At 53.9% G+C, this 24,164-nt stretch overlaps 1 protein-coding gene across 2 annotated transcripts in view; it reads right to left on the reverse strand.

The window, feature by feature from the left end:
- Nucleotides 1-24,164, reverse strand: part of EEPD1 (endonuclease/exonuclease/phosphatase family domain containing 1) — a 67,851-nt gene that overhangs the window by 27,572 nt on the left and 16,115 nt on the right. For both annotated transcript variants that reach the window (XM_069084411.1, XM_069084410.1), the window contains exon 3: nucleotides 6,333-6,384. In XM_069084411.1, the coding sequence (XP_068940512.1) occupies nucleotides 6,333-6,384 (52 nt within the window). The remainder of the gene's footprint in view (nucleotides 1-6,332; nucleotides 6,385-24,164) is intronic.

The following is a 24,164-nucleotide window of genomic DNA, read 5'->3' on the forward strand; positions in this document are numbered from 1 at the left end:
TACTTAACCCCAATTGCTTTAAAAAAAAAAAAAAGAAAAAGAAAAAGCTTTTACAGTGGTGGGGAAGAGAGGGGAGGGAGGGGGAAGGGAGCAAATCTCACACCTAGCAGAATTGGCTCAAAGAGGAAATAACATACACACTCAATTGGGTATAGAAATCTCTTACCCCGGGGTGGCTAGGTGGCACAGTGAGTAAAGCGCAGGCCCTGGAGTCAGAAGGACCTGAGTTCAGTTACAGCCTGAGACACTTAACACCCACACAAAAATATGAGCTGTGTAACCTTGGGCAAGTTACTTAACCCCAATTGCCCTCCAAAAGGCCAAAAAAAAAAAAAAAAGAAATCTCTTACCCTACAGGAAAGTAAGGGGGAATGGGCATAAGAGAAGAGGGAGAGTTCAATAGAAGAAAGGGCAGACTGGGGGAGGGGTAGTCAGAAGCAAAACACTTTTGAGGAGGGAGAGGGTGAAAGGAGAGAGAATAAAATAAATAGATAGGGGTTGGGGGAGGACTGGATGGAGGGAAATACAGTTAGCAATAGTAACTATGAAAAATTTTGAAGCAAGTTTCTCTGATAAAGGTCTCATTTCTCAAACATAGAGAAATGAGCCAAATTTATAAAATAAGAGCCATTCCCCAATTGATAAATGATCAAAATATATGATCAGTTTTCAGATGAAGTAATAAAAGCTACCTATAGCCATATGAAGAAATACTCTAACTCACTACTGATTGAAGAAATGCAAATTAAAACAATTCTGAGGTACCACCTCATACCTATTAGATTGCATATAGGACAGAAAAGATAAATGACAAATGTAGGAGGGGATGTGGGGAAAATGAGACATTAATGCATTGTTGGTGGAGTAGTGAAGTGATTCAACCGTTCTTTAGAGCAACTGGAAACTACACCCAAAGGGCTATAAAACCATGCATACCCTTTGACCTAGTAATACCACTACAAGGTCTGTATCCCAAAAGAGATAAAAAAGCGGGGTGAGGGGAGACAAGGACCTATATGTACAAAAACATTTATAGCAGCTCTTTTCTGGGGCAAAGAATTAGGAATTGAGGGGATGCCCACCAACTGGGGAATGGCTGAAGAAGTTGTGGTATGTGATTATGATGGAGTACTATTGTACTATAAGAAATGAGGACGATGCTCTCAGAAAAGCCTGGGAAGACTTGCACGGGCTGATACAAAGTGGCACAGCCTGTGTACAAAGTAACAGCAACACTGTAAGATGCTCAGCATGAACAGCAGAGCGTCCTTAGCAAGACAGCTCTGAAGGGCTGAGGATGAAAGGGCCCTCCAGGCCCAGAGAAAGGACTAGTGGCGTCTGGATGCAGATGGAAGCCTGCTTTCTTAACCTTATTTCTCCTTAGTTTTTGATCCCCGTTTCCTTTCACAACATGACCGTTATGGATATGTTTTGCCTGATTCTACAAGTATAACCTATATCGAATTGTTTGCCTTCTCAATGGGGGGGAGGGAGGGCGAGAATTTGGAAATCAAAGTTTTAAAAACTAATGTTAAAATTGTTTTTACATATAACTGGAAGACAATAAAATACTAAAGAAAAAAAAGAAGAAAGCTTAGCTATCCTTCCAAACCTAGCTCCAATGCCACCTTCTTCAAGAGGGCTATCAGACTCCTCCGGGTCTTCTTTGGAAGCCTGCCATACCTCCGGTGTACACGGTATGAGCTGCTTTGTGTTGTCATTCTCTGTGCATACCCTACGTGCCTAATAAATGCTTGTTTCTCATTCACACGGGAGATCCTAAGCTCCTGGAGGTAAGGACCACATCTGATTCATCTTCATGGGCCCCATAATGCCCAACACACAGGGATACCCCAATACTTTAGTCCCTCAAAGGCCCGTGACCATGGTCTTTGTGGCCTCTCCAGCAGCACAACCTTCTGGACAGTCTTCAAAAGTCATTGAATGACAAAAACCAAAGGAAGCCAGCTTCCCGCAGCCAGGCTGGCGCTAATCTCCTCCAGACTTAGCTTGGCTGAGCCTTGGACTGCAAACCCACTGTCCATTGTCCAGAGCAGGGGTTCTCCTTGAGGCCCTTTGAGCTGGGCTGGACCTGGCAGAGTCTGCCCCAACAAATGGCCTTGGAGAGTGCCGGGCTCCATCCAACCCCCTGTCCGCCTACCCCTCAATGGGGCTTTGTAGACTAAATTAAATCCCCCATTTGTCCTGGCTCAGCCATTCACAGCAAACCAGTCCCTGCCCTGCTGAGAGGGCCTGAGCTAGGACAGTGACGAGGGGACTTCATCCTGGTGCAATGCAGGCCTGGCTCAGTGCCCACCACCCAAGGAACCGCAGAGCCCTGCCCCCTCCAAGGCTCAGTGTGGAAGGAAAAATGGCCAAAGAACGTGAGACCAGTGCACAGAGCATCAGGAGTTAAGGGCAGGGGCAAAGGCTAAGCCCCAGGCCAGTCACTTTGCGCTGCCCTCTGCTGTCTCCCTTGGCCTCCACTGCTGGTCTCAGACCCTCCTTCCTCTCGGCAGCCTCGGAGATGTGCCCTCCGCACCCCAGATGTCTCTGTCCCCTGACCTATCTCTGGGCCAGCCCTGATCTTCCTCAAGACCTGCTCCCAGTCTAGAGAACCCTGCTGGGGAGGACCAGAAGTCCCCCAGGCAGGTCCCACCTTATAAAGCATCTACCTCCCCAGAACAACCAAGCCTACAGCAATAGCCTCCCAGCTCTGAAACACCCGGAGTGGAGAGGGCAGAAGGGCCCCTCTCCAGTCCAGCCTTTGCACAGCCCAGCGAAGGGCCACCCTGACCTGCCCTCCCATGGAAGACAAATTCCTCTGCCACTTAAAGCATCTCATGATTTGGTTCCACACACACAGATACCTTCTGACCTGGGCTGCTCCCTCCCTCCCACCACCTCCATGTCTGTAAGGTCTCCGGGCCCAGGTGAGCCCCACTAACCCTCCCCCAGGTAAAGCTCAGTGGCGCCCCCCCGCGGCCCCCCCCCCCCACTTGTCAGGGTTTCCTCTGCCTCCAAGTTACTCTGTATTGACTGAGGATCAAAGCACCAACTGAGGCCCAGGGAGATGAGGTGACTTTCCCAGGGTCACATAGACAGCATTCGAATCCAGGTCCTTAGACTCCCACATCAGATTCTTTGCACTACATCACACTCCTCTGTGTAATATTTCCTTCCACAGAATGGAAACTCCTTGAGGGCAGTGATCATGTCATCTGTCTCCTAACACAAGGCCCACCAGGTAATAGGCACAGAATAAGTCCTTGATGAACCTAATAAAATGGAAAGCCCTCAGGCCTGAGAAGAACTGAGACCCACAGTTGAACCGTGTCCTCCCCCCTGACTGCCTATGGCTGTGGGGCGGCCCCTTCCTCATCTCTTAAGGAAGGGGGCTGGCCTCTGGCCTCCAATCTCCCTTCCACACAGCCGGTGAGCAGCCGCTTCCTGTGATGAGGCCATGATTCTGGGCTTTCTGAGAATGGCTTCAGGTCCAAGACACAGGATTAGCCCCGGACTGGGCCGCACCCAGCATCCGGTGGAGCGCTTTCTGCTTCTGAAGGCCAGTGATGGTGGTGAGGGCCTGCAGTCCATGAATCTGTAGTGAGGAATGGCCCTCAGCTTCTTAATGTCAGACTCGGCATGGAAGGGAATGAAAATCTTCCCAGAGCTCATGTTCTGGGGCAGGACCTGGCAGACAGCTTCCTGTGGGGGAGAGGCGGTCACAGCCAACAGTGGCCTGGCCCTTGATCTCCTCCCACTGAGCTCAGCCTTCTGGGGCAGAGGTGAGCAGGAAGGGTGGACAGCTGCCTGGTCCTGGCCAAGCTCACAGGGTGAGGGCTGGGCTTCCTGAGGGTCACAAGCAGGCCTGGAGAACCCAGGACCCAGCTGAACGGGCCCCTGCCAGGAGGCCTGGCCCTACTGAGCAGCAACCCACTCATGTGGCTGGGGTCAGACTCACAGGAGGAGGGAGGCTTCCCTCTTCTCCTCTGGCCTCCTGAGGCCCCCAGTTACCAGTTTGTCATTCTGGAGATGGTCAAGATGCAGACCTGCTACAAGGATGTCCCTATATTAACAATCGTGGACCCAAAGTTCAACTAGACCTCCCTGAACACAAATGCCCTCCACAGCCCATCTGACAAACAGGTCTCCAGCTCCTGACTGAAGACCTCAGGGGAAGGGGAGTCTGTCCCCTCTGGAGGCAGCTGGACCCACCCACGGACAGCCCAGAGTGTTAGAAAGACTCAGGCTAGGTCTGGGGGGAAGGTCCCCTGTACGCCTTACACCCCTCACTCCTAGTTCCACCTACCACCTGCATGGGTCCTTCAGGCCTTCAGACAGTGACCTCCCCCCATCTTCTCATCTCCTGGCTTGAGGCTGGGTGTGACCTACGACATCACTGGAGATTTTCTAAGTGATGTCCTCATGATACTTCCACAAAACCCAGCAGACCCACATAAACCTTGAAGACTCGGGAGCACTGGTTTAGGGCTGGAATAAGCCCCAGAGCCCCTGGGGGTCTTCAATGGGGTCTGTGGCATGATTTTTAAAAATACATTGCTGACTGAAATTCCCTATAGCTGGTAACATCCCACGTTCTCTGTGCGTACAAACCTGATTCTGAGAAGGAAGGCTGGTTCGTGAGGGTGGCCTAACCCCCTTCTTTCACAGGGAAGAAATCTGAGGCCAAACAAGGGAGTAAGTTGCCCATGCACCCATAGGTTCAGATTCTCACTCGGGTCCTGTGACTCCAAGCCCTGAACTCTTCCCATGCCCATGATGGCAGACAAGGTGCAGCTGCCCAGGGAGCGAGGAGGACCCTGGATACTTACATGGCCTTCCCCATTAGAATAAAAGCTCCCTGAGGCCAGTACTTAGCACAGGGCCCAGCACACAGCAAACTGAGATAAATGTTTGCAGACTGACTACCTGGTGGTACACGGATGAGCCGGGCTGGGAGAAGGATTGGGCTACCCCCAGCATCCTGACCCATCCTGAAGAGCTGCTGGTCTCCTTCTCTGGCTTTGCCCCCTTCCCACCACATGGGGCGACCTCGGGCCTGAGTGGAGGGTTCATTGGGCTTGAGGCCTAAACTCTCAGCATCCTAGGACCAGAGGACTCTGAATCAGCATCGGACCCTTTAGCCAGTCAGGCATTGTTACCAATACCTCAGGTGGGGGAGTGGGCTTCCCCCAGCATTTAGCCTGGCAGGGCAGTCACTTGCCAGAGGCTGCCACCCAACACAGCTGAGGACACCCACCATTAGTCCTCCAAATCACCCTCAGGGCCCCCAATCCTCTGCTTGTGGGGGGAGCTGAGCCCCAACCTAAAGCAAGGCCAGCAGGAACATCTGGAGGGGGAAAGGGAGAGAATGGAAGGAGACCCTCAGCCTCAGGCCAGGACAGACTTGTTCTCCAGGCAGGTGAAATGAGCCACTGGGGGCATCCCAAGCTCTTCCCTGGTCCTGGTGTGCCCCACCCTCTGGCAAAGACGGAGATCTAGAACTGAGGAGAAGCAAGAGGAGGGGAAAGGGAAGTCTAGAACTGATGAGATGCAAGAAGAGGGGGGAAGGATCTAGAACCAAGGGGTGAGAGGGGAGGGGATCTAGAACCAAGGAGATGCAAGGGGAGGGGAATCTAGATCTGCAGCGGGGCAAGGGGAGGGGTTCTAGAACCAAGGGTCTATAAGGGGAGGAGACCTAGAACCAAGGAGATGCAAGGCGGGGGGGAAAGGGGATGTGTTCTTTGAAGAACATGAATGGATGCCCAGGGTGAAGAAAGACTCCGCTGAGCTGCAGGCAGCTTTAGAACCCCCCATCACACTCTTTTCTGCTTGTTCTGTCCAGTTCCCAATGACAGTTGAATCCCTGAGACAGACCCACTGTGGGGTGGGGTGGGGCAGAGGGCAGGGAGACAGAGGCTGGGGAGAGGAAGCACTCCAGGTGAGCCCACATCCTTTCAAAGCAGGAACAATAACTACCATGCTTTCCACATGCACCCCCATACTCAAGCTTCACAGCATTCCTGTAAGGGGCCGCTACTTGTTTGGGGGCAGACTTTTGACATCCTTGTCTAGGGAACTCCCAAACCCTGTCTGCCGGGGCAGGTCAGTGCCTCCTCTCTGCCCATAAACTTATGTGCTCAGAGACATGCCCAGGATAAAGGTGAGTGACTGGGCAGTAGCCCTGGAAGACCCCTCTGGCTCCGTGGTTAGGGCTCAAGGTGGCAGAGGTGCTGTGGTCACCATCCTGGGACACAGCCCTCCCAGCAGGACCCAGCCAGCCCTGGGGCTACTGCGGGTGCCTGCCCCAGCAATGGAATCAGACTTACCTTCTCCAGGGCCTCCTTGTCGACCAGATCTTGCACAGCTAAGAGCTTGATGCTGTAAGACCAACAAAATCGAATCAGTTTGGGTCATAAAGCAATAGCTAAGTCCAGGTTTTAGCCTCTCTGTCCCCAGTTCCTGCTTCTGTGGCCAAACCCACAGAAAGGGCTGGACAAGCAGGGCATTATCCCCCAGGGTACCACGTTTCAAGGCTTCCATTAGGCCTCAGCGTCCTTTGGAAGGGAGATGAGATAACTCTCATTTCTCTTCTTGTCCCACCTACCCACGGTAACATCCCCCATCAGAGTCATGGGACTCTGTTTCCCTCCTTCAGTTGGAAGCATTAGTTTCTACTTGTCTTGAGCTTGGCTCTTGTAGCTTGCCCTAGACCCCAAATTCCCAGTCTGTTCACAACTCTCTGAGGTCAGCTTCCCTAAAGACACTTTCTGTTTCAAGGTAGTGACCAGGACCTGGACCCGTAAAGGTCCCACCTCCCACCCCATCACGAGTGCCATCGGGCAGAAACATGGCCACAATCCGGGGAGGCTACAGTGGGCGGTGCAGGGAGGGACAGGGATTGTACATCTTGAGCCAATGACACTCTGATTAACTCTGATTAATAAGTAATTATGCAATGGTTTCCCCACATAGCAGATCACAGATTACAAGGAGAGGCAGCATGAGAGATTTTGTCCACAGCATTCCCCTGATCCATCCAACAAGGAGTCCACTCAAAAAAGGAGATGAGCTGAGTGTGGAAGGCCCATGCTGGCCTCTGGGGGTCACAGCTGAAGGAGACGGGCCCAAAGACTCTTCTGAGAGAACACTCAGCTTGTTTTTTCCCTAATCATCTTCCTGATGGGGCTGTTTGGGACCCAAGAGAAGGAAGCAGTTAGCTGGAGATCAGCCCCCATTTCATAAGCCAAATCTCTCAACCTCTGGGGAATCCAGAGCCCTAATGTTTGAGAAAGCAGCTCCACGGGGGCCCCAAAGAGAAGGGAGTGGGGGCACAGCCCAGGCACGGGAGCCCAACTCCACCGGCAATGTGCCTGGCCCCGGCTCTGGGGCTTTGTCTTTCTGCCGGGTTTCTGTCAAGGATAATTACTATTAATAATGATAATTATTATAGATAATAACACAGAAGCATGTGGTGCAGCACAGCCCTCTCAACTGCCACCTGCCGACGTGGGCACAGATGAATCCAGGATTGCTGTCATCTCCTTGGTGCTGCAGCTATAACAGCACCCTCAGCAAATGCCTGATTATCACCTTCCAGCTGGGGGGGGGGGAGAGCAGGAATCTGCCCTTACCCCAACCAGTTCCAGTCAGAACCAGAGGTCCAGGACCATGTATGGCTACAAATCACATGAATGGACTGTACCACTACTGGACTGCCCCAGCTGCTTTCTGCTGTTTGACAAGGCTGGACCTGACTCAAAATGTACTTCTTATCCTCAAGGGGCAAAATCCCCCCCTTTCTTCTGATCTACCAAAGAGCTCCCAATTCATAATCCCTGTGGCTCCCACTCTCTGGGGGAGGGGGCGATGAAAAAACCCCAAGAGGAGCCAGGCAAAAGGAAGTTAAGTGTATCTGGCCAGCCAGATCCCTGGAGAAGGGCAGAGAGGTGCTCCTGGCCTCTCCTTCCCTTAGGCTTCCCTGGCAGGAGCAGAGAGAAGCCACTGGGGCCCCGGATTCTTTTTTTTCCTTTTTAGAGGGCAATTGGGGTTAAGTGACTTGCCCAAGGTCACACAGTTAGTACATGTTAAGTGTCTGAGGTCAGATTTGAACTCAGGTCCTCCTGACTCCAGGGCTGGTGCTCTATTCACTGTGCCTCCTAGCCGCCCCTAGGGGCCCCTGATTCTCGTACTGACCTCCTAGGAGGGGAGATGGGGGAGAAGGAATGGAGGGAATGTCGGTCTGTGTGTCTACATCTGTCTATCTGTGTCTGGCTGTCTCTGTGTCTATGTGTCTGTCTGTGTGTCTGTGTCTGCGTCTGTCCAGCTCAGGCTGTGTCCAAGGCTGGACCATCTAGGTCCAAGAGAACCGATGAACTTCTGGTCTATTTACCTGAAGGCTTGTCAAGATTCTGTGTTACTGTGAAGAACAGTCTTCAGTTATGAAGGCTGTTTTTATGGGTCTTCATTTTTGTATTAAACTAGAAATTTCCCCAGAAATCCACGTGTTCACAGTCCTCACTGCACACATCTCTGTCTCTTGGCCAAAATCGTCTGCTGACTCAGTGGGTCCTGGCCTTCTGCATCTCCAAGGGCCCCTCAGGCATGGCAGAAAGGGCCCAGGGCATTTACCAGTTGGCTGGCCCCAGGAGGGCCACTGTGCAGGTGGGGTGGGCAGAGGGAAGCTGACACCACAAGCCCTCTGCCCTTCAGACAGGTCACCTAGAAGACCAAGGGTCTTGGGCCTGAAGAGAAAACCCACCCAGAGGAGTTCAAACTTCAGCACCTGAATTCTTCCATCCAAGACATGGGTATAGCAAAGGTCAATCCTCCATACCTTGGAAGGCGTGAATGACTGCAGGGGAATCCCCCCGTTGGCCAGTCCCCCAGCTGACTCATGCTCCCCACCCACCTGGAAACACCAACAGTGATGATATTCATCAGCACCTGTCTGTTTATGGCAGGAATGACTGCCTCTGCTACCTGAGAGAGCCAAGCCTCCCCAGCTGATCAGACTAACCAGTCTGACAAGTCCCAGGAGCCATCAGCCCTTCAGGGGGTGTGTCTAGCAGCCCTGTCTCACCAGCCAGCCCGCCTGGCACCAAGAATTAATCAGCTTTCCATGCCTGGCTCTCAGTGGCACAGTCATGGTTGCCAGGGGAGATACAGCCAGAGACAAGGCACTCAGATAGGCACCTCCGGCCTGACTTCAGTCCCTCTGATGGCAGCTATGGGAGTGCCCAGGGACAGAAGCCAATGACAAGGTTCCAGAACATGGCCCCTGTCAGAACTGAGAGTTCCTCTGAAGGGCCAGCATCAGACAGAGCAGACCAGCACATGGAAGGGCCCAGAGACAGGGAGTGTGGCCTTAGAGTCTTATGGCAGGGGGTGTGACCTGCAGAGATATGGGGCTCCTTCTCTGGAGATGCTGGGGCAGATCTGGGCAGGGGTCTGGGGGGCCAGGAAAAAGCCTTGAGGGAAAGGGAGGATAGTGGATGGCTCTTTCAAACAGTTAGCCTCAGAGAAGAGGGAGGCCCAAACTCACCCTGGACTAGCTCCCTGGGGCTGTGGTATTCCATCAGAGCTTGCAGTGTGGACCCTTCTTCTGTGGGCAGTTACCAGGGGCATGTGTTACATGGGATGTGTCGAGCTGTGGCCTAAAAAGGCAACCCAGCATCAAGATAGATGCACAGACGTGTGAAAGGGGAGATCCCTGGGGCAGATGGCCACTGGGTGACCTTATCTGTGGGCCCACAATGACAGGGTGACTTTGGGTTAGCTTTGGTGACCTCCCTTCTCATGGCAGATCACAGCCACCCCAGGTGGGAGCCTAGCACAAGCCAAGCTGAATGTTGAATCCTGGGCCAGGACATGAGCACAGTACGGGGCTGTGGTCCTGAACTTCTGCCGGGGGCAGGAGTGGCCCAAAAGTCTAACAAAGAAGCCAAAGGGGAAGCCCAGCTGCCTCCCCTCCATGAGCCCTGGGCATGACCACATGTGGCCCGAGGAAGGTCAATGACTGGCGTCCCAGTGGCTTGTGGGAGCTGCTCCCCCTCCATCTGTGGGCTTCTCCCCCAGGCTATGACACTCTGCACTCAGCAGCTTTATTTTCATCTGACCAGACACGTTCCTCTTTCGAAAGTGTGAACCCTAGTAACCATCTGCTCAGGCTCCTGGCAGAGGGCAGTGGAGGCAGATGCGCTGGGCACGGGGAGTAGGAGAGGGGCCTGGGCAGGGGCAGGAGTGACCTCCTGAGCACCACTGCCAAGGCTACTGAAGACAACTTGGTTTTAAAATGGCTGCTGAAGTCCCCAGAAAGCTGGGCAGGAAGGGGCTGGGGGGAGAGGGCTAGGGAAAGGCAAGGACAACCCCATCCCACTCGGCCACGAGGGGCCCTATCACCTGGTACTAGAAACCCCAGATGTGTGCCAGGATCCCAGAGGAGTCCCATTGGGCAGGACAGTGACGCTGTCTCTGTTTGGTGGCCATAGGTAGCCAAACTTCCTTCCCGCGTCTGTCCTTACAGCTTGGCTGGTCTGCTTTACCCCAGCCCCTGTGGCAGATGCTAGCCCAGCAGAGGAGCTGAGTTCTTACAGGGGTCACTTTCCTGGAACCTTGCCATCGGCTTCTGTCCCTGGGCACTCCTTTCCCCACCATCAGAGGGACCAGAGCTGGGCCTGGTGTGTAGAGTGGAGCCAGTGGGAGCCAGAGGGAGCCTCTGACAGTTGCTGCCAACCCGCCTTCCCAAGGAGAGCTGTTGTCCCCAGATCACAGGGTGGTCGTGAGCAGGTTGGCAGCCCTGAGCACTTCAGGGTCAAAAGTCAGCAGCTCTGCCACAGCCCTGTTGGGTCAGTCCTCCTTTGGGTCATTTCTGCAGGCTCCTTCTTGACTTCAATATTTTGCTATAAACCTCAATGCAGCAATTATGCCTGGGTGCTCCCCCTGACATGCGATAAACAAATATGGCTTAGAAAACACCCCATCACCTTGCGGTTCCTCTACCAGAGGCTCCATCAGGAGGCTTGGTCCCTTCAGGAGCAGGAACTTTCCTCTTGGTCGCCCCGGCCTCTCTCGTTCCCCTACTCTGCCTTCTGCCCCTTGGCATCCCGTTGCCAGGGCTCTCCCCATTTCTGGGCCTGTCACCCCTACTTGTCCATCTCAGTAGTCCCCAGTATCCAGTCGGTTTAAGGACCATCATGGAGCTCACCTTATTCTCTATTGTTTGACTGGAGGGCCCTTCCCAAAACAAGGCTCAGAACACTTTACTCTTTTGTGGGTCACCCCCTTAGAATGTATTGCAAACAATGGAATTGAACCCAAGGGTGTGGTTTGGAGGGGGGGTGAACCTTCAGACCACCCCCCCAAGATTCCCCAAAGTGTGATTCCACCCACCAGGAATGGGTGTGACAAGGGACTGCTCCCTGGGAGGAGGAGGGGGAGAAAATAGGGAGAAATGCAGGAGATGCAGAAACCACAGAGAAAGAGAAAACTGTTTGAAGGGAAAACCATGAGGCTTCCCTGAAGCCTCCCCCAAGGGACTCTGGAGCATTTCACGATTGTGTGATTGGCCTTAGCTCCCAGGCCCCTCCCCCAATGTTGTTGCGGTCTGTCCTTTATTTGACAGGAAGGAGGTGTCTTGACTTGCAAATGCATTGGATTTAAGTGAGGCTGGGCTGCCTTTAGCCTCACTCTCTCCTCCAGAGTCCTGGGGACCCAGGGGCAGGAAATAGGTCAGGACCCAGACTTCAAAGTCCTGCCCCGGAAGAACAGTGGCCCTCAGACTCCCAGGCCTTCCTTCAGGTCCCAGAGGCTGTGGGTACGTAAAGGACACCCACTCCTCTGAGGCCAGGACATCCCACCAGGGCACCCAGGGGCCTCCTAAGCCTCAAGCCACAGCCAGGACTGAGTTCTAGGGCCTATTTGTCACTGAAGCTACTGGCTCAGACACTGCATGTCTCTACAGGAGGCCTGGGGAGCACTCTCCACACATGGGATGGCTCCATCCCGGCCCAGATGTCGCCCAGCTGGGCTTTCAGCCCTGTCTAATGTGACGTGTGGGAAGGAAAGCACTAATTGTGCAGCTTTTCAAATCACCCACCAGACCATTGCCTCCACAATCACACACCTTCCCTGAGGATGCTGAAGGTGAAATCCTAGCCCCAAACCAGGCCCTGCCTCCCTCCTGGGGCTCAGAGACTTCTTCCCGCTGGTCCCCAAACCTAAGTCGGCATCCAGCCAAGAGGCCACCATGGCCCTGCTGCTACGAAGGTCACAAGGAAGGGGGAGGACATGGGGCTAGGCCCCAGAGCAGAGGTGCATAATCTGTGCAGCCGAATGGGAGGGACTGGGCCTGACTTCAGCCTGTGCTGGCAGCCCTGGCTTATTGTACTCCCCGGATTCCTGGCCTTATGTAGGTCAGAGGCCCCAGCACCTCAGAAACCGAGAAGCCTGGTATCCATTCTGCCTTCCCCAATCTCCCCTAGCCTCAGCTGCTCTTCTGAGAAGACTCCAAGGCTTTAAGGCATAGACCCCCTTAAATCGTTACTGCTTTGTCTTCACACACCACCTTGCAGAGCAAAAAGGACTCCCCCTTTGGAAAGAGAATGCCTGGTCTCTGAAAGTCGGTTTTACTGGTCCGAGAAAACAGTCTCCCCTTTGGAAAAGGCACAGGTAGCACTCGGGTCAAGGCCTATGGCCATTCTGCTGGCTGCACCACAAGTGATTTGGGACCTGGACAGTGGAAAGGGACAGACTGGCCCAAGCCATCCCATGACACTCCCTTCTCTAGCCCGAAAAACCCTGGACTTGCCTGTCAGCCAGTTCTGCTAGGGGTCAGACCAGCCCATTACAGGCATTTAATCAAAACATTTCCAATAAATAAATACAAACAACTCAACTCAAAGAGTATTTACGTTGGGCCTACATATTTGCAGCTGCTAGGAAATATGGAAAGAAAGACAAAATTACAAAACAGCCCCTGTCCTCAGGGCAGCTCTATCCTACTTGGCAGGGACAACATAGAAACAGAAAAGTAAATGGAAGTGATTTGAGAAGAAGCACCAAGAACTGAGGGGACCAGGGTGACCCTGGTGTTGGGCCTTGAAGGACAGGGATTCCAAGAGGCAGAGGTGATGAGGGAAAGCACTCTAGGCACAGCTTGGACAAAGGTGCGGAGGTGAGAGATGAGAAAGCGAAGTTTGGGGAACAGCAATTGGTCTAGAAAAGTGGGCAGGCAGAGTGTGTGATGGAGAGTAAGGGGAGAGAGGGAGGGAGCCTGGAGCTACACTGGGAAGGCTCCTGGGAGCCAGGCACATGGTCTGACCTGGGCTGACGATGACCTCAGAGGTCGTACAAAGGATGGGCAGGGGAGAAGAGAGACTGGAAGCAGGAGACCAGAGGCCAGGGGCTGGCCGAGGGATGGTCAGGGGCAGAGGCTGACTGGGAGGAAGTGCCAGTGCCTCAAGAGTCACTGACCTTGGACTGCCAGATTTTGGAAACAGTTTAAATCATCTTGACGAACAGAGAAACAGTCACTGTGGTTATTGAGGGCTTAGATCATTGGCAACTGACACCCACCCCATACACCAGGACCCCCAGCCACTAGACTCCATGTTATTTAAACCCTCTTCTAAAAAGCTGGGCAGCCAATCAGAAGCCTGGCTCAGGGGGAAGATCCTCTGAGAGCCAGAGGGACAAGGACAAGCAGGGAGGAGACACAAAGCCTAGAGAAGCCAAGCAGGCCTGCCGGGGCCAGAAGGTGAGCGGCCCTGCACAGCTCCAAGTCCTTGGGGGGCCGCCCCCAAAGCAGAGCACCCTAAGCAGTCAGGGGGCCGAGAGCTAGGGCAGGCCTCTTGTCATGGCCGTGGAAGGGCATCACCATCTCCCCAGGTCCCCAGGCCCCAGGCCCCTGGCCCCCAGCCTAGGGGACATATAGGACTCCTCCCTCTCCATAGCCCCCAGCAGGAGCCAAGGTCTGTTGTCTCTGCCCCTGAGGTGCCCTCTCTCTCCTCCAAGGCACCGGCCCTCATCACCTCACACCCGGCCCACAGCAATGGCTGCCAGGGGATCTGCCTGCCCCTCCTCCATTCAGCCACTAACCACAGGTCTGACCATGCTACCCCTCTCCCCTCCAGGATCCAAAGTAAAACTCTCAGGAAAGGCCTTCCTTGCCCTGCCCTGCCCACCTTTCCTACCTTCTTCTCCAGCCCAGGGGCACTGGCCTCCTTGCAGTCCCTTGAGAAGGACCTTCCTCCCCACTCCAGTCACTTCCTCTGGTTGCCCCCATGCCCAGAACACCCTCCCTCCTCATCTCCACCTTGAGCTCCCTTGCCTTCCACTGGAAGCCTTCCCACCTTCTAATTCAAGGGCCTTCCCTTGGTGGATCAGCTCCAGCTGACTCATCTAGAGCCTTTGGCTGTTTATGTCTCCCCCATCAGTCTGGGAGCTCCTCCAGAGCAGGGACTGACTGTTACTTCCTCTTGGACCCCCAGTGCCTAGCACCGTGTCTTGTACACAGCAGGTCCTTAATAAATGTTTATGCCAGCCTGCCTGCCTCCAAGTCCAGCACTCTTTTCCCTTGGCCCCCTGGCTGCCCCCAGTTGCACCCTGGCTGCCCCCAGCACCTCTGGAGGTCAGTTTCCTGGCTTCAGGCCACTCTGAAGATCAGAAAAAGAATATGTCTGGGCTGATGAAGGATCCCCATGGAGAGGCTGCCAGACTCTACAGTCCTCATGTAGGAGCTAGTGACCAAAGCTGCGGCATCTTCAGAAACCCAAATAGACCTATGGTCCTTGGCTGTGCCACCCTGCCAGAGCCTAGGAGCATGAGCTGCTGCTCTGGGCCAAAGACAGCCAGGGGAGACTGAGACCTTAGAATGTCTGATCTCTAGCCATTCTCCTGGACACCTTGTTTTTATACTAGTAAGTGGCTGGTGAGGACTGGGGTGCAGGAAGGAGCTGGGCAGCCACCCAGAGTCTCTGTGAGCCTGTGGGGCAGCCAGGCCAGGGAGGATGGCAGAGGGCATGTCTGGGGGCAATGCCCTGGGCTTTCATTCTCCCATAAATCTGGTATCCTCTGCTGAGGAGTTGTATCTGTGTGTGGGAGCATTCCAGCACAACAGAAACCAGAGACTGGCAGAAGAGGAGGCCCCGTATTTGCCTACAAGTTTCTAGAGTTGGCCATTGTACTCAGGCCCCCTGCAGAGCCCTGAACCTGAGCTGAAACAGTGAAACTGGGCCATGGGAGAGAGCACTCCGAAAAGGCAGAGGGGGAGAAGAAGGAGGGGCCTGGGACGAAGCTGGCAGGAGGCAGGCTAGTTCAAGGCGTGCTGCCTCGGGAGTCAGATCCCACAGAGACTTAGAGCACCCGGGGCCCTGTAAATGAGGGGACGGGGCTCGGAGTCCACCAGGTCCCCCCTGCTGCTGGCGTTCTGCTCCTCTGACTCCAAAGCCCTGTCTCCCACTCAGAGGCCCACTGAGCTTGAACTCCCCTTCGTCAGTTCCTTCTTGGGGACAAGGGGTAGGGGAGTTCAAGGGCCCCCAGGCCCTACCCTGCCAGCAGTTGTTGCCTAGGGATCTGCCCTCTGGATGTCTTTTCTCTATAATGTCCACTTCCCATGCTGTACAAGTCACAGATTAGGCTGGACTCGCACATAGAGCCCGGGCCCTGACGGAGCTTGGAGGTGGGTAAGTGACAGCTCCCTGTGACACAACTACGCCTCCATCTCAGGTTTCCTCCGCGTCCATCGTTGATGCTTAGATGCCACTCCCGTCTCAGTGACAGTCCCCAGGACCTCGGGGCCCATGCTGGCCCCTCCCCGCACCTCCTAATGCCACCTCCTTCCTCCTCCATCACCTCCCCATAAGGCGGTATATGCTTGTCAGCCCTCCAAGGGGAGAGGCCTGGTGGGGCCTCATTCCAGCCTCCAAGGAGGCTGCTGGGATAGAAATGGCAGGACCCTTGGGGGACACACCCGGCCACTGACAAAGCAGAAGACACAGGCCCAGGGTGTAGCCCATCAGAGGCAGGTCAGGCAGGGTGCCCTGGACAGAAGTCCCCCAAGAGGGAAACACCAGGGCACAGTCCTGAAGATGTCCAGGGGCAGTAAATGAGGAGGCCTTGGGCTGTCCCGTGGCTGCTAGTGCCTCCTCCACTCAGATCGCCTTTCATCCATTCTACCTTGTGCGTCAGAGTCATCGGTGCCTTGTCTTCCCCATCAGACTAGGAGCGCCACAGGGGTGCGGGCAGGGTCTTACCTGGCCTGGTCCATGGTAAGTCAATGCTTGTTGACTGACACCCTCTGATGTACCCAGGGGCAGCCTGGTGTCCCAATGGATAGAACATCAGCCCTGGAGTCAGAAGGACCTGAATTCAAATCCAGCCTCAGACACTTATTAGCTGTATGACCCAAGGCAAGTCACTTAAACCAGTTTGCCTCAGTTTGCAAATGAGCTGGAGAAGGAAATGGCATACCACTCCTAGTCAGCAAAGGTCAAATACTGAAGATGACTCTCAAGTCCTTTGGCCACATAATAAGAAGACAGGGCTCACTGGGAAAGAATGATGGCCAAAGGGGAAGGGGATGGCAGAGGAGGGGACGGCAGAGGAGGGGATGGGAGCTGGGGCCGACTCGGAGAGTAGGGACGGCAGAGGACAGCAGGTCACAGGGCACCACACACCAGAGCACCGAACATTGACCACCTGACGGCCGCCATAGTTCTCTTTCCTCTTGGCTCAGTCCCTTTCTCACAATGCATTTGTCCTTCTGCTCAGCCTCCATTCTCCTTCTGACTGCTGCTAATGGTCTGTAAATTTCATGAGCCTTTTTTAAAGTCATTTCTTTGTTTTATCTACTAATTGAATTGCTCGCCTGCTTTCTATCCTGTTATTTTGTCTTCAAATCCTGGTTGGTGGAGGCATTCAGAGATACATTCTTGCCTCTGAGAACTGCCTTAGCTAATTCCAAGCATTCTGACGTGCTGAGGGCATGGGCAGTCTTGGGCATTAGTGAGTGCAGAGCTTGAGACACCAGTGGAAGAGGGGCCTGGGCCAGCATCTCAGCCCCTCCTGGAAGCCCCGCAAACGTCTCCAGCCCAGACTTCAACACGGACCTAACCAGTTGGGGCTGATGACCTCAGTGATGAAAGGAGCCCAGAGCTCCATGGTCAACTCTTCTGTCTGGCATTCAAAGCCTTCTATAAGCTCGTGCTACCTTGGAAGAATGCATTGTTCATGCACTGGTCCAACCATTCTAGAGAACAATTTGGAACTATGCCCAAAGGACTAAAAACCATGCATACCCTTTGACCCAGGATACCTCCAAGATAGGTCTGTATCCCAAAGAGATCAAAGTAAAGAGAAAAAGGTCCACATGTACGCAGATATTTATAGCAACTCTTTGTGGTGGCAAAGAATTAGAAATGGAGGGCACGCCCATCCATTGGGGAATGGCTGAACAGGTGGTGGTATGTGATTGTGGTAGAATACTGCTGTGCTCTAAGAAAAGATGAAGGAGATGGTTTCAGAGAAACCTGGAAAGACTTGTATGAACTGATGCAGAGTCAAGTGGGCAGAACCAGGAGAGCATTATAGACAGTAACAGCCACACCGTAACAATGACCAACTGAAAGACTTGACAATTCCAAAGAACCCACGAAGAAAGGTGCTGCGGACTTTCAGAGGGAGAACGGATAGACTCTGGGCACAGACTGAAGTATAACTGGCTCACTTGCTTCCTTTTTCTTGCTTTTTTTGCAGCAAGGCTAATGGAAAGGTGTTTTGCACAATTTCACATCTATAATGATATTCCATTGATTGCCTTGGAGGATGGTGGTGCATTTATAGTCGTAGGGAAGAGCGGAGGGGGAAAGATAATGAGTTCTGTTTTGGACATGCTGAGTTTAAGATGTCTAGTGGACATGAGGCATCTGTGGACCCACCGGCCAGTGATGAGCCACGATATCTGCACCCCCTTGGTGCAGTATTGGGGTCTGTTGTGGGACAGCTCGGGGGCTTGTGCCTGACCCCTGGAGGACTCGGCCCTCCAAGGTCTGGGAGGCGATCTTCCCTGAACTTTGCAGCTGCCAGGAGGTACTTACTAAATGTTTGCTGCATTGGGCCAAGGCTCTGGCACCCCCAGTGACGAAAGGGGAAGCACGGCTGCTAACTTTGATCAGAAGGAAGAAGTTGCCTTTCTTGATGAAACGCTGCCACAGGAGGATGTTACATCACAGGCACGTGCTGACCACTGAGTCACTGCACAACCCACAGCAGCCTCTAGGATCCTTTAATAAAAGTGATACAGTGGGAGCAGGAGCCTGAGACTGGCCTGCTGCCCGGTCAGACACAAGAGGGTCTCTAACGACCTCCCTTTTCAGCTTCCAGGGCCTGGGCCAACACGCCCACAGCTGAGCCGCCTTGTTCAATGAGCCCCAGTCAGATGACAAGATGGCAGCCAGCACTCCCTACAACCACTGGAACTGGCAATCGTGAGAAGCCCATGATGGGAGAGCCTAGATTTAGAATGACAAGGGACCTTGGAGCTGTCATGCCCAATCCCCTCATTTTACAGATGACTTCTGAGAGGTGGGAAGTGACCTGTCCAGGGCCCTACAGCTAGCACGAATCTGAAGCAGCATTAGAGCTCAGGGATTCCTGACTCCACGTTTGGCATTCTCTCCACAAAGCCACTGAGGCATCCACATGACCACGCTCAAAACTCGCCCAGAGACCGACTCTTCATCAGAGACCCAAAGTCTCGGTCCCTTGATCCCGAAGCTCAGGGAACATTATCCAAGGTCAGGCAAGAAAGCAAAGCATCCTCTTTTATTCAGGGAAGAAGGCAGAGATGTCCCACACCACATTGAGGGCAGCTACACACCTCACACATACACACAGACTCAGCACACCCTTATACGTTGCTTTTCAAATTTTCAAAGTCAAATTTTCTCTAAGCTCATTGTAGATGTAGTTCAGCTCTTATCCCACAAGGCTCAGCTTTGGGTCCATCCTGGCCCGATCTGGCAGATGTTTTCTCATGACTCACTCAATGATGAAACATTACACAGACACAGCTAGACCCCTGATGCCCGGGCTGCCAAGAGGCTTCCTTCCAGGATCCCATCCTTCACACTTCTCCTAGAGGAGCTGGCAGACACTCCTGACTCATCCTAGGACATTCTCAGTGTCCAAGACCTTTGCCTCCACCTGTTCACATGATCCTACTGCTCTGTGCCCCTTTCCAAGTGTGTGAGGAGGACCTGGGCATCAGGAAACCTGGGCTCCTGACTCAGTGCTGCCGCTGAGCAGCAGGTATGGTACTAGACCTCAGCTCCCCATTCCCATTAGAGTATGAGCTCTGGGCTGGCATTCCCAGTGCTTACCCAGGGTAGGCACTCAAATGCCGTTGCTGCCCTGCAATTCTAGAAGAGGAGGCAGTGTGGGGGAGTGCCCTGGCCCAGGGGGGTCTGCCGCTGCAGCAAGCAGAGACTAGGCCCGAAGGCCTCTACGGGGAGTTCCCTTCAGCTCCAGAGTCCAGGGACCTACCCAGGGCCAGCGTTGTGAGCATAAACAAACACCTCCATGGGGCAGTGCAAAGATGCCAGGCCCCTTCCCCTAAATGTCCTCTCTCATGATGACCTGGGGGATGGATTCCTATCATACAAACTTACAAAATGGTTTGCCGGCTTAGACTGGGCATTGTCAGGATGGGACAGATCTCCAATATGCTTCCAGTTCATGGGAGCCTCTGAGCCTGGGTGTGAGCGGAGGGAGGGTTAGCAGGAAGACCCCAAGAGCTGCCCTGCTTCCAAAGGGGTCCCCCTCACCTACAACCTTGTTTGCTCCTCGGGCCCACTTTGTTTGGCCGGCAGGGCAGGTGGTAAAGGAATCTGGGCATCAAAGATTCTCCACATTGGAAAGAATCTCAAGTCCAGCCGAAACCTGAACAAGGATCTTTCCCAGGGTTGGTCTCCAAGGATCAATCTCCTCAGGAAGGAGGGGAGTTACCTGGGGGTCTGCAGACAACATCTGCCAGGACTCTGATTGGCAGGTAGACATGAGTAGCATGAGCCTCAAAAGAAACAGTGACTAGGGGCGGCCAGGTGGCTCAGTGAGTAAGAGCACCAGCTCCAGTGTCGGGATGACCTGGATAATAATAACCAGAAATATTAACTGGCCATGTAACCTTGAGCAAGTTACTTAACCCCAATTGCTTAAAAAAAAAAAAGAAACAGTAACTGAATGATGGAGGATGGGGGAGAGCCTGGAAGGGACAATGGGGAAGGAGCAAGGATCATCCCAACTGCCCTGCCTCATCCAGGAAGCCAGAGGGAGGGAGTGGAGGTGGACCTAGTACTGGAAAGGGAGCCTGGGAGGCTGGAGGGGGGGGGAGGAGAAGATTTAAGATGAAAGGAAGTGTGTTGCTTATGGAACAGGCAATCCACAGGGCACAAGGGGAGGGCTGGGTGGAGTTGGGATGGGTTCTTCACTCCCCCAGTGGCTTTCAGCTTCTCAAGGGGCACACAGGGAAGTGGAGAGGGAGGGACCACATTACCACCCACCTTCTCTGAGCCACTCCCCAAACCCAATGTCCAGAGACTAAGTCTGGGAGGAGCTACGTCGCTTGGCCTTGTGGCACCACAGGCTACTTGTGGTTCTGCTGCTGGCAACTCCCCAGCTCCTTTATCTCTTTCTCTGAAAACGGCAACCAAAGTGCTAAGACCACTGTCTCTGGAAAGGGCATGTCCCTGCACTGCCTGGTGACTCCACTCCCCTTCCCAGAGACTGCCCACCCTGAGCTCCTTTCCCTGGACACTCCTCCCCACCAGGTCCAGTCACCCCAATTAGGGTCTGAGCCCCTTGTGGGCAGGGAGGGATTGTCTCCCTTTTGTCCTTGAAGCCCCATACTTAGTAGGGCAACCCCATAAAATGTTTTTTACTCTTTCATTATAAAAATTAAAGAGAAATCCTTTTTAAAAAACAGATACATCAGGGGGGCTAGGTGGCGCAGTGAGTATAGCGCTGGCCCCAGAGTCAGGAGGACCCAAGTTCGGTTCTGGCCTCAGACATTTAACACTCATACAAAAAAACTAGCCATGTAACCTTGGGCAAGTTACTTAACCCCAATTGCTCTCCAAAAGGCAAAAAAACCAAACCAGATACGTCTGTATATAGGTGTGCCTGCACACACAGAGATCTGAGGTTACTCTCCCAGGGAGGGACCGCTTTGTCCATACACACACACACACACCACACCCCAGTACAGATCCACTCTCCAGGTCACCGTCACAGATTCTGACAACAGGAGAACCAGGCCATCTGTAGATGTTGTTGTCTTTCATCAGAAAGAATCCAAGAATCACAGCACGAGAGCAGATTCTGAAGCCATCCAGCCCAGAGAGCGCTAGCCCTTAGGGCTGGGAGACCTGGATTCAAGTCTCGATTCTGACACCGCCAGGCTTCATCACCTGGACAAGTCACCTCAGTCTCTAGGACTGTAAGTTGCAGAAAAGATGCTGACGTGTACTCATGGAGGGAATTTCCTCTCTGACAGTTCCCTAGGGCAATAATATTAGAAACTCAGACCAAAAAAGCAAAGACCAAGCCATCTCCAACATAAAGACCTGCTGGGATGTAGAACTCACTACCTATCACTCCATGGGGTTAGACCAAAATCTGCCTCCCTGTCCTCGGCCTCTCCCCTTTCTGCTGCCCTGCCCACCCACACTCCAGCCCTCCTGTTCTGTCCTCCAGCACCAGGGAAAACAAAGAGCAGGGCCTGTCACTCTATGGCAAGCCAAGACAGGGGCCCCAGCATCCACGAGCACGTCTGCGCCTCCTTAGGCACCTCATCCTGGGGTGATGAGCGAGGCGAGGCAGGGAAGCTGACACTGAGCACTGGGAGCCTCCTCTTCATACAGAGTGGGAGAAAGTCCAGGAACCAGCTACAAAGACTGAGGAGTCAGGAAGGACCAAGTTCAGGGGAGACCCTGGCTTCCTGCACGTACCTGGCATACAGTAGGTGCTTAATAAATACTGGCTGACTGATCAAAGGATGAAGAAAGCATCATACAGTGTCCAATCCAGAAGGATGAGGAGGAAGGGAGATGTGGGACAGGAAGTGGAGATGGGCTGGCTGCACACCTGGGGCAAGAGATGACAGACTGTTCCCGGACTGCTCCCCGACCCTCCCCAGATGTCAGGGAGCATGAAGAGGGTGGCCGGGCAGAGACATGGTAGTGGCAGGCTGAATCACTGGAGACAGTGTCCATTTCGGTGGGAGCACAGCCTCCAGGGAAAACTGGAGTCACTGGGAGAGGAAGGCTCCTTCCCTTACCCCCACTGCTTGGGAGGAATGGGAACACACAAAAATTCTGCTAAAATAGCACCTAGCCCTTGTCCAAGGCTGGCACTGGCCACCTGCCCCTGCTCAGGACCTGCAAATGTGGCGAATCCTCCCCTCCCATTCCTTAGTGCCAGGGTCTGGCATCCCGCCCAGCTGGGGCCCAGGTGATGGGAACGCTGCAGCTGGGGGGAGGCCGTGAAAGCCAAGATCTCTGGGTGACCCCCCCCCAGAGGTAACACCCCAGCGTCCTGTACCAACTGCTCCTGGGGTCTTGTAAAATCAAAGGACAGTGTCCAGATGCCCCTCCCACCAAGGCACACAAGTGTAGACACTGCCCAGCGCCCCCCCCCCCCGCAGGAGCCCAGCTGGGGCCATCAGGGAGGCATAGAAACTTGGGCAGGAACAGGGAGACAGATGTGGCAGGCACCTCAGCCCCTCCCCCACTGACCCTCCATTTCCATCTCAGGCTCCAAACCAGCCTACTCAGGCAGACTCACAGGGACCAGAGTCCTCCCCAGCAGTCTGAGGCATGGGTGATTCACAGGTGGGGGCAAGGCGGGGGGAGGACAAGATCAAGAGGCTTTAGACATCTTCCACTGCGACCCCTCATCTTACAAATGGCGGGGCTGAGGCACAGAGAAGTCACGTGTCATGCTCAACATCAGTCATTAATCAAACCCCACTAAGTGCCAGGCCCCTACTAAGTGCTGCAGATACAAGGAAAGGCAAGGAGCTCCCTTTCCAATGGGGGAGACAAGGGGCAAATGACTTTGTACAAACAAGCTATAGACAGACCGAATGGGAATAATCCCAGAGGGAAGGCCCTGGCATTGAGCCGGGCTGGGAAAGGCTTCTGAGAGAGGGTGGGATTTCAGCTGGGGTTCGAAGGAAGCCAGGAGGCAGAGAGGAGGAGGGAAAGCATCCCAGGCAGATGGTTAGGAGATGGATCCCAGAGGCTTTAGAAGCCACAGGGCTTTATGGCTGATCTTGGAAGTAACAGGGAGTCAATGGAGCTTACTGAGGAGAGCAGCATGACCAGACCTTGCTTCAGGAAGATCGCCTGGACCTCGCAGCACGAGATCCTGTCTGCCCAAGCTAGACCTTAGAAGGATCCTCCCAGCAGCATCCCTGCCAACTGGCTGGCCCTCCATCCTCTGCTTGGAGGCCTCAGGTGAGCGGGCACTCACCGCCTCCCAAGGACGTCCCTGGGTGGGGAGTTCTTCCCGCATCTTATTCTGGGAGACAGCCACCCACGGATGCTAGCACTGCCCTCTGGGACCAAGCAGAAAAGCTGGCTTCTTCTTTCACTCCCCCATCCTTTAGGCCTCCCCTCTGAGTCTCTCTTCTCCAAACCAAACACACTCTGATCCTTGGCTAGCGAGCTCCTTGTGCAAAGTGGGCCTCCTCCCATCCTGACTGCACCAACCTGCTCCTGGCCCCCTCCTGGAACCATCCAGATGGCTCCCACCGTGGTCACGGAGACCTCAAACGGACCCCACATAGCCCAACCTCCTTATTTTTTATAGACAAGGAAACAGATCCAGAGGGGCTCGACTAGCCCAAGATTATCCAGCTGGTAAGCACCAGAGAAAAATTTGGAAGTCAGACCTTTTCCCTGCAGACCAATGCTGTCCTCTGCCCTGTCCTCATTTCCTTATGAACCCCCAGGCTTCAGAGCCCCCCCCAGCAGGCCTGCTGGTAGAAAACAACACAGGCAACATCAGCCTGCCACAGTGGGTCAAGAAGGCCAAGGCTGGGCTTCAGGGGACACTGAAGTCATTGCTTTAGGAAGCAGCGGCATTTCTGCTGGAGAAAGTCC

The sequence above is a fragment of the Petaurus breviceps genome, unplaced genomic scaffold, assembly GCF_028583685.1.
Source record: "Petaurus breviceps papuanus isolate PSGF00001 unplaced genomic scaffold, PetGlider_PUasm1.0 174, whole genome shotgun sequence".
Classification (NCBI taxonomy): domain Eukaryota; kingdom Metazoa; phylum Chordata; class Mammalia; order Diprotodontia; family Petauridae; genus Petaurus; species Petaurus breviceps.